This window comes from Solanum stenotomum, chromosome 10 (assembly GCF_019186545.1).
Source record: "Solanum stenotomum isolate F172 chromosome 10, ASM1918654v1, whole genome shotgun sequence".
Taxonomy (NCBI): domain Eukaryota; kingdom Viridiplantae; phylum Streptophyta; class Magnoliopsida; order Solanales; family Solanaceae; genus Solanum; species Solanum stenotomum.
In genome coordinates this window covers 56,406,695-56,424,114 of record NC_064291.1, presented here as the reverse complement: position 1 = coordinate 56,424,114, position 17,420 = coordinate 56,406,695, and the positions used below count along the sequence as shown (strand labels likewise).

Genomic DNA, 17,420 nt, shown 5'->3' with positions numbered 1-17,420 from the left:
GGAAAATAGATTGATGGTCTGTTTATATGAATTTACATAATCATGAGCTAATTTTTGAGAAATGAGTTAGGTCTAAAACCTAAATTTACATGATATTAGAAATAGATCTGCTTAATTTATCTCGAAATTATAATATTACTTTATTTTACATTAAAAATAAAATATCAATTTTAAAATAATTAATATCAAAATAACTTATTTCTCAATAAAACGAGCAAGGTAAGTGACAAGCTCCTGTATCAACAGTAGTATCCTCTTCGTCGAAAACAAGAAAAACTAACTTGAAGGCTGAAGCATAGGTAACCCAATGAGCTGGAAATGACGAACCAATATGTGGAGGAGGAAAAGTTTGGTCCCATGTGGATAAATAAACACACACAAATTAGCCCATTGTACTGTTGCAAACTGCTGGCGGCTTCACAACCGTTGCTTCAACACTATTGGCTTCTTCTCTTCAACGCCATGCTCACCGACGTGGATGATTTATTGCCACTTCATACGTACTCCCTGCGATGCTGAAATTAAAAAGTTGTCAAATAAAGAAAAATATTCTTTTACTTTTGTTGTTGTCTCCTGATGTTCAATATTCATATTGAACCCTGATTAATTTGAATTTGTGTCACGTACTCCCAATCCTGATGTAAAAAGTTGCGAAATGAAGTGAATACTTTTTTTTGTTGCCTTTCGATATTAGGAGTCGGCATGGTATAGTATATATACCAAATTATCAATATCATATCAAAAATTTTGATACCATGGTTTTGGTATTATGGTATTTGGTATGGTATATGATATGCTTTTTTTTGGTATTCAGTATGATATTTAGAAATAACATATCGAAATACCGAATACCATATCGAAGTATATAGTTACATAAATAACATATATATATATTATTAAAATATTAACAAATACGCAACCTAGTGTTAGTATAAACTAAATGTTTAGAAGTTAAACCTTTGACTACTCTATTTTAACTGAAATGTAATTGATTAACAAAAGGAGTTGTTTGTATAATACAATTGAAACCTTTTTTAATTGTTAAAGTCATAATACTTTATTATACAAATATATATTAGTCGAAGTTGAACAAACTATGACTATCAATTTACTATACCGCAAAATATTGAAATCATATCAAATTAAATTGATATGGTAATAATAGAATAGTTTGAATTCACCTAATTTTTTTTTTAATATAGAAATAGTGACCACATTCTATCATGATAGAAAATTATTTTTATATTATTGATGTATAATTGTATATATAACTAAATAAAAATCTATTGTACATGCATTAAAATCTCATCAAAGATTTTCTTTTCTCTTATGCTTTCATTTTATATTCACAAACTTATCTTTGAAAAAAGATCAAACAAGTGGGTAAGCACAACAAAACAATACTAAATTATATAAAAAAGGTCGAATCAATACTAAAGTATTGTGTGGCTTCTGAAAATTTAACGACCACTACTTTATGTTCAAAAGTATTAATTTAAAAAATATAATAAGCACCATTTTAAAAGGAAATATGCTTGAATTAGCAACTTTGACAAAGAAAATAAGTTAATACAATGTTTGGTCAAATTTGTTGAGCAGGTGATTCTTAAATGAGGGTCTCAAGGTTTGAAATATCCAATCTCTCTTTCTGATCAAATTCGTTGCATGAAACTGATCTAGTGCAATTTACATCTCGTATGATTTACGTGCTATTATATTAAAGTAAAATTTTGTTACGTGTACATTTATAAAGCATCAATAGCAATTCGCTTGCCAACAAACAAAAAAAAAAGCTAAAATGTTATAACTTACTCCATAACCTATAAAAAAAAAGTTTTAAGCATATATATGTGTATCGATTTAAAATTTTCTTATTTAGATTATTACTTTTTTTGTTTGTTGGTTGAAATCCACTAATTATCCAATAACAAATAAAGAAAAATATGAAACCACTAAGTATAATCTAACTGATTTTGACATGTTGTAACCTTATTTTAACAATTTTTACTTGTTAAAAAATACTTAAAATACATGCTTAATATGTACGCTTACGTGGGATAAATTTTACCTAACATAAGTGCATTACTTACGAATAGATAAGACCAAAAAATAAACCACAGAAAATAAACGAATAGATAAAATCAAAATTTCTACTACGTATATATATATATCGTGTATATACATACTCATCGAGTCATCGTATATATATATATATATATATATATATATATATATTATCACACTCCTTTTTCAACTAAAAGAAGTGATAATATTTTTTTTTTGATCTATCAATTATGGATTTTTTTTGGTTTTGATCTTTGTAGTGTATGACTTAATACATTTAACTAATTAATTAATGTATGTGGCTGAGTAGGAAATATATTGTACTTAAACTTATTTTTATAAGTATATTATCTTAATATGGAGTAATAATACAAATTTAATATACTAACACAAAAGGTAATAAATGGCGAGACAGTTAAGCTTATCAAGGGGGCATTTCACTATGAATTTGTTACTTTTTTTCGGAGTTGAATTTGGAAAAATATTTTTGACCATAAAATTTTTAAAAAATTCAGAATTCAACTTAGGAGTTTAAAAAACACCATAATATATGTTTCACTCCAAATTACTCACAAATATTAAAAAAACAACTCAAATTTTCAAATGTCATTTTCACTTTAAAAACAAAAAATATTTTTTTCTTTGTATTTTCACAATTTACGATCAAACGTCTCGTCCAAAATTGCTTTCAAGTAATTAAAAATTAAATCATAAATGTGTACCTAAATATTATAATGTTCAATGGACTAAAACTAAAATTTATCAATAATGGAATGACTAAAAATGTTATTTAATCCTAAAAAAAATAGAGTATTTACTCACATTTAATAAGTGGTTAGTAATTAATGATAGTAAAATATTCAATTTAGGCGTTTTAGATATTATTTCCATTTCAGGTAAGTCCGATAAGATTTTCCCTTCTTTCTCCTCTCTTTCTCTTTCACACAAAAACCTCTTTTAATCCTTTTTTCCATGGCTCACAAAATTCACCACTTCTCTTCCGTATCGCCTTTTCCTTCTCTCTGCTCCCTCATCTTCCCGTCGATTCTCCGTTTCTCAGGCGAAAATTGGTAAGTTTTGCTGCAAAATGACATCAGTATGCTCATATTTCGCGTTATCGTGTCAATTTTTTTCATCACTGTGTTGTGAATTGAACTGTTCGTACTTTATTGTTTTGTGACGGTGTAAGAGAAGAATTAGTGAAGAGAATAACTGAGTTTTGTTATTTGTTGTTGATTAGCTAACCTAATTTGCTTTAAAAGGAAAGTTATTTTGTTTTTAGTGTCGGTATGAATGAAATGTTTGTGTTTAGTGGAATCGGGTGTAGAAGGTTTTATATTATATACTTCTACTGATTTGGGATATGGCTTAGTTGATTGATGCACTGTTGATAAGCTATTGAGGTATTGGATAAGCTTGCTAATATGAAAATAATTTTGCTGCTTTTAAATGTGTGTTTGATTTGCTCGGATGGTGATGTAGAGTACATGATTAGTAGGGAAACTAGAAATTAGGATGTTCCCCATCTTAATAGAAGATGCGAATTAGAGAAGAAAATAGCTGAATTTTGTTCCTTGTTGTTAATTACCTAATCTAATTTGCCTAAAAAGGATATTTTTTCCCAGTGTCTGTATGAATGAAATGTTGTGTGTAGTGGAACGGATATAGAGGTTTATATTGTCAACTCCTACTGGTTTTGGATATGACTTAGTTGATCGATGCACTGTTAATTAGTTACTCAGCTATTCTGGATGTTGAGGTATTGGATAAGCTTGCTAATATGTAATTAATTTTGCTGCTTTAAAATGTGTGTTTGATTTTCTCTGATGTTGATGTACGTGGTTAATAGAGAAGCTAGAAATTAGGATGTTCAGGGTATTATCCCTGTTTAATGGAAGAAAAGAATTAGAGAAGAAAATAACTGAATTTTTCTCTTGGTTGTTAATTAGCTAGCCTTATTTGCCTTAAAGATAAAGTATTTTTAGTCGTGGAATGAATTTAGTTTTGGTGTATAGTGGAACACATATAGAGGGTTTATATTGTCTACTCCAACAATAAGCTACTACGGTAAGCTTGCTGATTTGAAAATAAGTTTGGTGCTTTAAAATGTGTGTTCGATTTTTACCAACATTTGTAGAGTACATGATTAATAGGGAAACTCAAAATTTGGAGGTTCAGGGTATTATCACTGTTTAGATCTGCTTAGATGTGCTCGTTGCTTGTTATTCTTGTACAGGGTAATGATATTGTTTTAATTCCTCCTCTCTTGGAAATGCAACTAGTTATAGGAAAGTCTGAACTAGTTTTTAGAAAAATTGGTTAGAAACAAAGTTTATATAGGTAGCAGGGCTTTGTTGTCAATGTGGGAAAAATGCCCTATCAGAAACTAAGGAAATCTAATTAAGCATATAATACTAAAGCAAATTCCCTTATTTAAAACATCCTCCAATTTCATCTCAGCTCCACTAGCAACAACCTACAAACATACCACTGCTCTTACTCGACTACTCCTGGAGTATTCTTTGTTAATGATACAAGTTACCTTTCTCAAAAATAAACATAGCACTGCTCTATTTTTTTGATAAGGATCGCTGCTCTGTGACTTGTAGAAGCAAAGCATTTTCTCTGATATGGAATATCTGGTTCTCGTTAATAGTTCTATTTTCCTCAGCTATGCTAATGAGATCCCTCCTTTTTGCGTATGACTAACAATCTTGCCAAGCACTAAGATTTGTTTCAGATTCTCGTAGAAATATGCCAAGAGAAGGTTTTTCCTTTGGTTCACTAAATCACCCTAAAGCTGATCAAACAAGTCATCAATACACAATATAAGATACTTATTCTTGATGGTCACTTTGTTAAACTGCCTATAATCAATGTGCATCCTCATTAATAGTTTTATTTTGCCTCAGCTACGCTATGAGATCCCTCCTTTTGTGTATGGCTAACAACCTTTGCCAAGACTAAGATTTGTTTCAGATTCTCGAAGAAATATGCCAAAAGAAGGTTTTTCCTTGGGTTCCCACTTTGATAGCCCCCTGTTGAATATCTGTCATGTATGTGGTCATTTGATTGTATGACTATCTGCTCATGCTTCAATTTATGATAAAATGGCAATTATGCATCATTTCAAGGTGTTCTATTTGGTGGATTAGATGAATGTTTCTTGGTGGAAGCTATCTGGTGATGCACATATAATCTCATGGTCAATAATTTGACCAAACAATTGATCTGGTGTAGTGCCTCTGTTAGGTGATTGTTTTAATGCTCTGCAGTTTAGTGGTGAAGCCATGAGATGAGTTCTGGCAGGGGTGTAGGTTTTCTGCTAGTGGTTTCCTCCTATCTTTTCCCTTTGAAGGTGCTTTACTGATAGATCTGTGCCATTTTGAACCAACTATAACACCTTTTGACAAACAAAAGAAAATGGAAAATATTGTTTATTATTCTATCACAATGCATTAGTTTTACCTTTTGGCTTAAGTTATCTTTAATTCACTAGTTTGATATGTGATCTAAAGTTTTTTCCATTCCTTGACAAGGTTTGATTTGCAGTGCTTTTAAAACATTTTATTAAACTAGAACATATTGACATTATGGATGAAGCTGTTGACGAAGCTATTGGCGATGAGGTGAACGGACTGGATGCCATTGATGGTAGACAACTTCGAAGTAAGGAGATGGACTATACTTTGAGGTCTGGGAACTCCATTATGCTGCAATCACATGAAGTAGTCACATTCGGTGAGGGTGATCATTACCAAACTACTCCTATTTTGTATACAGATATTCTTGACAGAAAGAATCTGGACAGGATAGGATCTTCAGAACATGCAAGTGCTAGTCCTCGTTGTATGAATGATGCTGGGGTCATGGTTGAAGAATTGACACTGCGAAACTACAATGGGAAAAACTTGGCTGTAGTTGGTACCTTGGGCAATAAAGAGCATATTAGACCAAACCAGTGGTTTTATCAGCTAGCAGGAGGATCTGCATGCGCAAGCTCACATGGGGAAGCTGCCTATAGAGACAGGTGTAGGACATCATCGGGTCTCTGGGAGGAAGAAGATGGAGACACATTATTTACCGGATTTCTGAATCAGAACCAGAACACATTAAATGAAAGCCAAAATCTAGGCGGAGAAAATTTGCAGAATAATGGTGATAAAGCTGTTTTGAACAATGTATTACCCTCTTCTGAGGGTATCCGTACTAAGATTATCTCCAAGTCGGGGTTTTCTGAGTATTTTGTGAAAAGCACATTGAAAGGCAAAGGAATCATTTGCAAAACACCGTTACCCCGAGTATCTGCTAGTGAGTCTCGAGGCCAGATTCATTCACAGTGTACTAATGCTTCTTCCACTGTTGCAAGCATGGATGCATTTATTAATCCCAATGTCTATCATGATGGGATCAGTTTAAGAGAACGGCTGAAAGCTGGGGGGAATAAGTTAAACAAAGATGAAGGCTTGTACATCTTCAAACAAGTTCTGGGTTTGGTGGATTTTGCTCACTCTCAAGGAGTTAGTGTACAAGACTTGCGTCCATCTTGCTTTAAATTATTGCGCGCAAACCAAGTTGTATATAGTGGAGCATCTGTACGCACTCAGTTGACTGAATATGTGGTTGATCGAGGTGTTTCCCAGTCAGAGAATAACCAGAAAGAGAGAAGTTTAGCTGGGAAAAATATTTCATCCCTGGTCGATCCTTGTGTAAAGAAGCAAAAACTTAGTGAAGACATGCACCTGAAGATGAAGTGGCCTCAATACCCCTTCAAGTCAGGCCATAAATCTGCTTCCAGAAACACTAAATTAAATGCTGCACAAGGCTATGGAGATGAGTCAAATGAAGAGGATTGCATCAAGAAAGAACCTAACAACCTGAGCAAATTTAGATTGCCTCAGCTATCCATTATGTCAAAACCATCGCTGACTTCCATGAGCTTTAAGTTCGAGGAGAAGTGGTACACCAGTCCTGAGCAGTTTACTGAGGGTGGCTGCACATTTTCATCAAACATCTACTGCCTGGGGGTTCTTCTCTTTGAGGTTTGAACATAAACTTCTAGTCAAAATCTTTTCTTTTTCTTGTCTCATTTATGCCGGAAGTTCAATCACTTTGGCATGAGATTTAGCTTTCTGAGCACAATGAAATTCGTTCTTGATCTTATCACCTCTTCTAGAGTTGGTGGTTTTTTGTTATTTGTTAGAGGTCCCAACTAGTGCAGTGAATACTTTGAAAGTCAGACAGGAGTACGATGGGGGTCATGTGATGTTTAAGTCTTGAGTGAGGTAGATAGTTTGTTTCTAGCTTAATTAGTGAATAAGGTGAACCATATATAAGTTTCATTAGCTAGGGTGTGTAAGAATCTGAAATTTGTCATGAGTTCTCTAACAAGGTTTATTGTTTATATTACTTCCTCTAAGATACGTTCACAATCATCCTTAGTCTTTGTATACATGGCAGAATATGTATCTACAATACATAGATGCTCCTAATTCTGTGTAGACTCTCTACATTTTGGTATAGCGCTTGTATCCTTGAGTTATCCCACATTAATAAAATTACTTACCTTATCAAAACATATATGTCCTCAGGTTTTGTTCAGTAAGCAAACAAATTACTTTTCTCCATCTTTTAAGTGTCCGTCTTAGAGCACTCAGTTGATACTGTATTTTCATTGCTAATATAGGTTTTTCTTTGTCTTTCAGTTGCTTGCCTCATTTGACTCTGAAAGCTCTCATGCTGCTGCAATGCTAGATCTTCGCCATAGGATTCTTCCCTCTTGTTTCCTATCAGAGCATCCCAAAGAAGCTGGATTTTGTCTTTGGTTGCTCCATCCAGAACCTTCAGCACGTCCAACAACAAGGTGGCCAAAATTTCTGGTTCTATTTGTTTTCTCTTGGCTCCTTGACTGAAAATGTTGTGAATGCCTATGGAAAGAGCTTGACCTAAAAAATTGAGTTACTGAACTCGTTTAGTGTTTGAGATACTTTTGGTGATTTACAGAGCTTTCAGATAGTTGATACCTCTAAGATTATCAGTTGTGATGGCAGAAATGACCATAAGAACAGACAAAAAAAGTTATTAGATTATGATCGAGCTAGGGCTTCCGAAATATGATATTGTTCATAACTTAAAATTTGGACATTATAGCCCAATGTATTATCCGTGCTAATTGATGTACTTTTATTAGAAATGACACTCAAGTGAAGTGCAGCCATTTACAAGAGCTCCAAGCTTTTTTTGGCTTTTGTATAAGGTGTTGAGTCTTTTACTTTACCTCTTGAGGTACTGAAACTAGCAAGCTGTTTCAACTCACATGACTACATATCTGCTTTGTTTGTATAGAGACTGCTCTAGCCCAGTTTCACCGATAGAGTATAGCTTGTCTAGCATCTCTGAACTTAGTTTTGAGAACAGTGGTAGTCAAGCCTTTTTTTCCATTCAATGTTCTTTTCTTTCCCTAGAGTGCTGGTTAGACATATTCTTCATAAACAGAACAGATGAAGCTAGAATATCATTTTGTGCACAAAATCATTTTCTAGTTGACTGTTGAGCCTTGGAATAAGTGGTATCTTTCTCAAACAGTCTTTTGATTTTAAAATTATTCGTCAGGAGATGTTATTAAATGAAAAAAAAGAGAGAGAATCATTTTATGAAGAGATTAGTATTGGAACTTGGAACTTTAGGTCTGATCTTTGCATACAGAACTACAAGGGTTATTTTTAATAAGATGAATTTACAAGTTCCAGGGCAGAAGTATTGACTTTTGCTCGCTATAAGATTGTGGTTTTCTAAATGTGACTCGTTATTGTATAGTTATGAGTGTATTGAAATTTGAAACCTGCCAGTTTCTTTTTCAGTCTTCCCTTTTCATTAGTATTTCAGTTATCTCATTACTGGTATGGTACAGGGAAATCTTACAGTCTGGAGTTATTGCTGAGATTAAAGAATTACCTGGAGATGTCTCACTGTCATCTATTCATGAAAAGGAATCTGAGTCAGAGTTATTATTGTACTTCCTCATGTCACTGAAAGATCAAAAGCAGAAGGATGCCACAAAGTTAGTGGAAGAACTCAAATGTATAGAAGCAGATGTCCAAGAGGTTCAGAGGCGTCGAAGCAGCAAAGGCCTTTTTCCGTCTTCACACCTACAGTCTCTTGTTCAGTGGCAGACCAGGTTTATTCAGAAAGGAGCATCAAGTTCAGATGTGTATCCGAAGCTTCCACCTGTATGTGAGAATGGAACTAGATTGATCAAGAATATCAAGCAGCTTGAGAGTGCTTACTCCTCCATGAGATCCAATATTCAGCCGTCTGATGATGTTGCCATGGTCCGTAGAACTGAAGAACTTTTTAACAATCAGGAGAACTTTGTCTCGACAGAAAATGATAAAGAGAAGTGTAGACCCACAGATCGGCTTGGAGGTTTCTTTGATGGCTTATGCAAGTATGGTCGGTATAGCAAGTTCAGAGCAAGGGGAATATTAAGAAATGCAGATCTGAATAATTTTGCAAATGTCATTTGTTCTCTGAGCTTTGACAGGGACGAGGAATATTTAGCTGCTGGTGGGGTGTCGAAGAAAATTAAAATATTTGAGTATCATGCCCTCTTTAATGATTCTGTTGACATTCATTACCCAATTATCGAGATGTCAAACAAATCTAAGCTCAGCTGCATTTGCTGGAACAACTATATCAGGAACTATCTGGCTACCACTGACTATGATGGTGCGGTTAAGGTGTGTATTTGGTTTTAGTTTTCTGTCAGTGGCATTGGTAGAGTATTGCCTTATATGTATGTTGAACCTGTCCCTTGCTCATAGTTATTGCTTATGATGACTATTGAGGTGATTTATAGTCAAAAGGAAATTATCTTCCGAATGTGGTGCTCCATGCTCAATTTTCGTCGACTCAATTTATGGAGTCTTATGTTCATCACATCTTTCACTTAAGGAGTGAGTTGCACTGTAGCATGAGAGAGCTTGGATATATCTGTTGCGCTTTATTTCTAGGCAACTTACATATTTCTTCTTGTTCGTTTTTTAGCAATACAGAGCATGTAGACAAGTTGTGGTGAATGTGATACGTTGACTCTGTGAATGTTGTACCCTTGTTCCAGAGGATAAATTGATCCATCCACTAGAAATAATTTTGGATTTGTAGCACTTTCAACTGAGAGAGGGTTGGCTATGATCCTTGTATGACATAACTACCTCATCTTCTTTTTGCATATCTCGTAATTTGCCTTTCAATATAGTTATTTAAACAACTTAAATAAAATGTGAACTTGTAGACTCTACATCTCTTCCAGTCTGTTCTCTTTTTCACCCAATATTATTTTCCCGGTCTTTGTTTTGTTTTAACAACTGTGCTGTTTATTCACCCTTGTATAATGTTTTTGACATACCGCTTAATTTTCACAATATTGTTTTATTGCTCATAACTCTGACCTGTAAATGCTGGTGTTAACTTCACTACTTTTATCTGAATATCTCGTGACTTTGTCAATGGTTTCAGTTATGGGATGTGTCTACTGGTCAAGCTTTTTTGCATTTGACTGAGCATAATGAAAGGGCATGGTCTGTAGATTTTTCTCGTGTGGATCCCATAAAGTTAGCCAGTGGAAGTGACGATCATTTGGTGAAACTTTGGAGCATCAATCAGGCATGCTTCCCTCTTTTGATGCTATTCTATATTGTACCTCCATGTTTTGATTGAGAAGTTCCCTCCCCCCTTCCCTCCCTCCAACACAAATCTCCTTGTTGGACAAAAAAAAGGAAAAAAGGGTTGTAGTTTGAAGTTCAGTGTACAGTGAAATGCAAGGAAATAGAGGTTTAAGACAATTTTGGATTTATAACGTGTGCATTCCCCTCAAAATTAGAATAATGAATATGACAGAGAATGTGAATGTTCTACTTGTCCATAAAATCAGAAATTAGATATGGCTTGCTTGTCCCTTTTGGGTGCAGTGGCGCTAAAGATTAGCAAATATATATATATAAAAAAATTATCTCTGTTGAACACAGAGAAAAGAAAAGTCACCTGTACATAGTCCACTTAATTTAATTTGGTGAAAAAATTAATTCAACAAAATATTCATGAAGGTATAGAAAAGAAGATATCCATTTTTTCTTCATATATGTGATATTATCTCATTTTCTTCTGTTTCATAGTGTTCATTGTATCAAATTTTCCTTCTGTGCAGAGGAACAGCGTGTGCACAATCAGAAACAAAGCAAACGTTTGCAGTGTTCAGTTTTCACCTGACTCCAGTCATTTTCTGGCTTATAGCTCTGCCGATTACAAGACTTATTGCTATGATCTTCGTAATACCTCAGCTCCTTGGTGTATATTGGTTGGCCATGAGAAATCTGTTAGTTACGCAAAATTTTTGGATGCTGAAACGCTCATTTCTGCATCCACTGACAACAGTTTGAAGATATGGGATCTCAATAAAACCAACTCAAGTGGCTATTCGACCGATGCTTGTGTCTTAACCCTTAAAGGGCACACCAACGAGAAGGTTGGCTATTAATAGAATGTCAGTCATTTTTGGTTGTATATCTATGAGATCCAAAATTTTGAATTGCCTACTCAATCATGCTATCTTCGCTATCAGTACCATTATTGCTGTATGAACTGACATCTTGTCTTTTATTGTTAGAATTTTGTGGGATTATCTGTGAACAATGGATACATAACTTGCGGGTCAGAAACAAATGAGGTAGGTTCCTTGCTCCCCTGTTTTAATGAGGAATACAAAACAACAACAACAACAACATACCCAGTGAAATCCCACAAAGTGGGGTCTGGAGGAATACAACCATATGAATCTCTTCTATTGCTATGACTGAAGATGGGAACTAATAGGAAAGGAGGGTTGAGGTGTTAAGTTTGACCCTTACCTATTCAATATACTGTCACATACCATGGACATTGATAATGTTGATTTGTTTGATCAAGTTATTGGCTGCCTCCTACATTTTAGTTTTTTTGCAAAAATATAGTAAAACTGAGGTCTTAATTGTCTTCTGTGTCTTGCAGAAGAAACACATCCTGCTAGTCATTTGCGACATTCACTCCCCCAGAAAAATGAATCAGTGTTGCACTGTTGTTGAGTTGAATTTCCTCATTTGCAGCCATTTTATGCTTTAAAAAAGAAAAGTTATTTCATTCACTTTCTGCATTGAGTTAAAGGAGCCATATGTAAAAGATATTCTCACATGTAAGTTTTACGCAATGAACCCTCATACTGAGAACACAGAATTTGCAAATAGTACTACAGTGTGTGTATTTATCATATTGTGCATCTATTGCACCAGCTTTTTTTATTATGACAAGCTGTCTTGGTAGACAATTTCCTGGAAAGCTTTCTTTGACCCAAAGCCTTTGGCTGCTAAGAAAGGAAAAAGGAAGTGTTGGAAATTAACAAGAAAGTGAAAGGCAGCTGAACACTTAAAAAATTCCTCTGAATCATGTCTTGCAATCGTGTTCGGAATTTGAAACATGAAAGCAAACGGTTTGTTCTTGTTTTACAGTTCCCTCCTCCTGTCAAGCATTGCATGCAGAAAATTATTTTTTCCAGTTACTTTTTCTTTGCTGTAACTCTCTGACAACTTTTTGACGTCCAAACAAAGTGAAATAGAAAAACGTACTGAAAAAGGAGAGGACTTCTTATTTATAGGCTTATTCCCTGCAGGTCTTTGCTTATTACAAATCTCTACCTATGCCTATCACTTCTCACAAGTTTGGCTCTATTGATCCAATCTCTGGTAAAGAGACTGATGACGACAATGGACAATTTGTTTCAAGTGTTTGCTGGAGACAAAAGTCAAACACTGTTCTTGCTGCCAGTTCCAGTGGCTGCATAAAACTACTTGAGATGGTTTAGACGTAGACCAGCTGAAGAATTGCAGTCTTCATTTGATCCTTTCTCGTCAGGTTTCCTGGGAAGCTTTTAATGGATCGTATTGAAATGCAGCTGTATGATTTCCTTGGTAATTTCTGGGATATCTTCTCTTAAAAGTTTAAGGTTAAACTTTGAGAAGGGACCCGAGTCTGCTACTTGTCTTGACAATTGTGGGTCGTTTGGTTAAAAAAGCTTAGGAAGCTGAACAGGAGGGAGTCTTCTTTTTTAAACTGGAAAGGGAATTGTTGGTGAAATTATTCGCTCAAGGCACACATATGCAACATTCCTGAAGATGCAATGCAAGTCTATTGGACCTGATATGCTGTGAAGAGCCATTTCTTCAACATAATTGCCTGAATCTTGAGATATCCCCTCAAAACAGATGCAAGCACAATAGTGATGACCTCCATAGTTTGGAAGGCTCACGGTGTAGCTGAGTGAAGTCCATATGAAATTGCAGTCGAGATAAATTTTGTTGGTGTGTGGTGTTCATTTGTACATCTAGATAGATACGGGCACTGTAAAACCATGTCTTGGGAAGCAATATATGAGTTATTGTACATGTCATAATTCCCTTACCCTTACATAGCAATATATAAAAAAGTTGTACATTGGCCTGTTGATTGAATTTTAGTGCTTTGCCATTTCTTTTGTGTCATTTTGGGGTCTAGATGAAAAAAAGTTTGTTATGTTCTTTCAAGTGAAACCAATGTGACGTGAATCAAAGTCTGCAAAATATGATTCATAAATGTGAATTGCAGATATTTTCAGCTGAACTTTCGCAGTTGTGAATGGCTGAATAGCATTCGAAACCTGTGAAATTCAGAGAGTACAGACCTCCAACAAGTAAAAATAGCTTAACGTTAAGCATAATATACAAATTTTAACCATCCTTTGCTTCAAAAACTTTGAGCTGCAAAGTTGTTCTAGAAATTTGAAAATTGAAAACCGCATGAACTTTGTTAACTGTTGTGCACAGATTGGCTATTGCTAATGCTCTGAGGTTTCCTTGGTCTACTTGGGCTCATAGCTGAGGACAAGTGGGGCTCTCGGCTTACTCTGGCATAACGAGAACACGGATTTAATGGTGATGCACATGGTGATTGATATCCATTCCCATATGTGGTGATTGCGGGTGATCTTGGAGATGAACTTTTTAGGCTTCGTGTTGGAGAAGACATAGTTGATGACTGTATTCTCTTAACTCTAGCTGGTGAAGATCTTGGTGATGGGTCTGTCAGTTTTTCTACAAAAAGCCATTTATGTTAAGAGTCTGAGCTAAATATTCTCATTACAAAAACATGCAAGTTGACAAAGTTGGAAGAGCTAACCTGGTGTAGTGCTAGTCTCTTTGTCCTGTAGTTTTTTGTGAAGTGGTGCTTTCTTTACTGATACCTTTGAATTGCTTGGTTTCGCTGCTGTTTTCTCAGACGACATTGAGTTTTGATTGGCTTCCGGATTTGATAGAACTTTCTTCTCTGGATTCTTGGATTTTGTTCTTCTTGACAAAGCTTTCCTTTGCGTAGGATCACCATGAATGGTCTTGACATTGGCAGCTGTTGATGACTGCTTCTTTTCTGGACTTTGAGAATCTTTTGGTTGTTGGTTGTCAGATGAGTTTTGCTCCACTGGAGTTGCAGAACTTGTTAGTTTCTGATCATCTGGTGCATGTTTCTTTTCTTGAATCTCGGAATAAGTTAATATCTGATCATCACCTGATGAATTTTTCTTCTCTGAAATCACAGGAGACGCTGTTTTCTGCTCACTCGATGAAGGTTTTCTGTCATCTGTTTTCGTAGACATAACATTCTCCTGGATTTCCAAAAGATTCAGCTTTTTGTTCTTTCTCATTGATGAAATGGCCTTCCGTGGTGTTGTATCAACACGCGGTGAGGACTGATCACCTGATGGTGTTAGTATTTCCTTCCTTCCCAGAATATCATCATAGATTGACTTTTCATTTGCTGCTGCTGCAGTGAATTTCTCTTTCGGACTCTCAGAACTAACTGACATTTGCTCGAACGAGGAAACTTTTCGAAGTGGTGTCTCGGATATGACTGACCTCTGATCCCAGAATCTTGGATCTTTACTCTCTATTATCTCTGAACAAACTGACCTTCGATCACTTGGACCGAAAAAGAGATCATCCATTGCATCCATATGCTCATTGTCGCTCTGCATTGATGCTGTCCTGTGGCTCGAATAACCATAATGTGATGAATCCCAGTGCTTGTCTTTAGAGTTTCCAGATATCCTCTCTTTCTCAACAAGTCTATAAGCAAACATCTGGAAAGGAATTTGTGATACCGGGGCCAAACCAGTGCTATCCTCTCCCGGGAACTTCTTTGAGTAGCCAGCCTCGATTTCACAGTAGTCTACGAGTGGAGGAGGACATTCAGGTTGGCCATGTCCTGGATTGATGACAAGTACTTTCTTGATATAATGCAAAATCCTACACAAAGAAGAGAAACTTGGGCGAAGGTCTGGATTCGTTTGCCAGCATTTTCTTGTCAAGTTTACGAGATATTTAGGTGAAGGATGCGGGAAGAGAGGTCTCTCCCCTGTTCTAATATTCTGCACCATTTTCTCCCCTTGGAGATGTTCATCAAACGGAGCTTTCCCCGTTAAAAGTTGAAAGCATATCATTCCATAACTATAAACATCAGCCTTCTCTGTATACTTGTAAGTGCATTTGCTTTCTGGTTTTTCCTTTTCAGTGAGAATTTCTGGTGCATACCATATGAAAGACTCAGCAGAATTTTCATCAGCAGCCTTATAACTACTCTTAATAGATTTTAAACCAAATCCTTTAACTTTTGCATGGAAATAACTCTCCGCGGAGGGATTTCTTGGTTTAAGGAGCACGTTAGATGGATTCAGCTCTCCGTGATACATCTTTTTCGAGTGCAGATATTCCATCCCTCGAGCAATCTGAAGCATAATATCAACAGCAACTTGGACAGAAAACGGTCCTTTCTTCCTTTGACTCGAATGCTCTTTAATGTAAGTTGCTAAACTTTTATTCATTAGCTCCATAACAAGGTATCCTTCTTTCTTTTCTTCGTCGTAAAAACCACAATGATATTGCAGAATGTTGGGATGTGAAAGTGAAAACACTAGAGAAATCTCAGCAACTACTGGTTCAATCAGCTCACCAAAAAAGTTCCTCAACGCAAACGTTTCTCCTAACCATTGAATCTCCTTAACATGTCCTCCTCGCGAACCTAAACGTCTCTTCACATGATAATCACTTGCTCCAATCAATATTGAACTAGGCAAGAGCATAATTTGTCTGAGTTGCTTTGATCCATCTAGTTTCTTGAGCAATATCTCAGCTAGACTATGCTCATTTATCGCCAAATTTTCTGCAACATTCATCTTTTGACTTATCATTTCAACAAGATACCATCTATCTTCTTTCCAACAACTCTCCAATTCACTGCATATCTCTCTAGTAATTAAGTATTGTTTCCCAAACATCCATTGAAAGAATCTTAGATCACACATTGACTCTCCCTCGTACTTTTTAGCGAGTGCAGTCCTCCTCTTCTGCATATCTTCCTCATCGAATCCCGAGATTTCTGCAACTGTCTCAATAGCCTCAATCACAACAGGGAAACAACAGAGCAAATTATGAACATGAAACTCAACACAGTCCTTATTGAGATGTAAACTTATAGCTTTGCCCCACAAATCTTTCACATCCAAACAACTTTTTATGTACATTTCACCTTCTTTAAAGATCCTATGAAGCTCTTTCATTGGATGTTCAAGTGCTTTCCACTTTGTGTTCCTCTCATTCAACGTTAGATTATGTTTGATCCCCTCAGAAATCGTGTCGAAAGCTTGTACATACATGTCAAACAGAAGACAACATTGCTTCTGGTTTATTTGAATGTCATGTTTCAATATCATTAGAGCAGTTAAGCTCCCAACTACCTCACCAATCTGCCTGAATTGATCCATTCAGCTTCAAGAAAGTTAAATACAGTCAGACTTCTCCATAACAATCAACACTAACATTTTACTATAACAACCATGTTTTCTATGGGACTAACAACATTTTGCTATAGCAACCTAAAATATTGGGACAAACAACGCTGTTATAAAGAGGTTTGATGGTATATTTGAAAGTAGAGCAACATTAGTAGAAATTTCATTGTATGAGAAAGCATATGAACATCCAAAAATAAGGTATGTTGAACCATTAATTGTAATTCATCATGACATAAAAACTAATTTAGCATTTATTGCAAGTAGAACAAGCAAGAAAATTGCATCATGTGAAGCTTCACACATATATAATCAAATTAACAACAACAACTACGTCTAAGTCTTGAACAAGTTGAGGTTGGGGCGGTCAGCTATATGAATCATCATTGTTTCATATAACGAAATACGTCTTATCTAAACATTATGAAGCCAAAAAAAATCAGGGAATTAATGA

At 35.4% G+C, this 17,420-nt stretch overlaps 2 protein-coding genes across 4 annotated transcripts; one reads left to right on the top strand and one right to left on the bottom strand.

Moving 5' to 3' along the window:
* The first annotated feature begins 2,953 nt into the window (after positions 1-2,953).
* On the top strand, positions 2,954-13,603 carry LOC125878241 (protein SPA1-RELATED 2). 3 transcript variants are annotated; one of them, XM_049559449.1, is made up of 8 exons: positions 2,963-3,134; positions 5,604-7,106; positions 7,770-7,927; positions 8,975-9,803; positions 10,582-10,728; positions 11,270-11,587; positions 11,729-11,788; positions 12,764-13,603. In XM_049559449.1, the coding sequence occupies exons 2-8, from the start codon at positions 5,658-5,660 to the stop codon at positions 12,953-12,955; spliced, it is 3,153 nt and encodes a 1,050-aa protein (XP_049415406.1). In that variant the 5' UTR covers positions 2,963-3,134; positions 5,604-5,657; the 3' UTR covers positions 12,956-13,603. The 3 variants fall into 3 exon arrangements, with proteins under 3 accessions (XP_049415405.1, XP_049415406.1, XP_049415404.1); XM_049559448.1 differs by lacking the exon at positions 10,582-10,728 and having other exon boundaries at positions 2,954-3,134; positions 5,617-7,106; XM_049559447.1 differs by lacking the exon at positions 10,582-10,728.
* Positions 13,604-13,734: 131 nt separating this feature from the next.
* LOC125878242 (uncharacterized) lies at positions 13,735-16,947 on the bottom strand. The gene is made up of 2 exons (XM_049559450.1): positions 14,305-16,947; positions 13,735-14,219 (listed from the first exon to the last, which is right to left on the bottom strand). Exons 1-2 carry the CDS (start codon positions 16,937-16,939, stop codon positions 13,936-13,938), a joined length of 2,919 nt encoding a protein of 972 aa, XP_049415407.1. The 5' UTR covers positions 16,940-16,947; the 3' UTR covers positions 13,735-13,935.
* Positions 16,948-17,420: the final 473 nt, after the last annotated feature.

Bases quoted from the DNA above. Each gene is read 5' to 3' on its own strand.
- LOC125878241 (XM_049559449.1), top strand. From the start codon at position 5,658: ATGGATGAAGCTGTTGACGAAGCTATTGGCGATGAGGTGAACGGACTG. The intron at 7,107-7,769 runs GTTTGAACATAA...TTTGTCTTTCAG, and splicing joins TGGGGGTTCTTCTCTTTGAG to TTGCTTGCCTCATTTGACTC. The intron at 11,588-11,728 runs GTTGGCTATTAA...TTTTATTGTTAG, and splicing joins AAGGGCACACCAACGAGAAG to AATTTTGTGGGATTATCTGT.
- LOC125878242 (XM_049559450.1), bottom strand. From the start codon at position 16,939: ATGGATCAATTCAGGCAGATTGGTGAGGTAGTTGGGAGCTTAACTGCT. The intron at 14,220-14,304 runs GTTAGCTCTTCC...GGCTTTTTGTAG, and splicing joins AGAGACTAGCACTACACCAG to AAAAACTGACAGACCCATCA.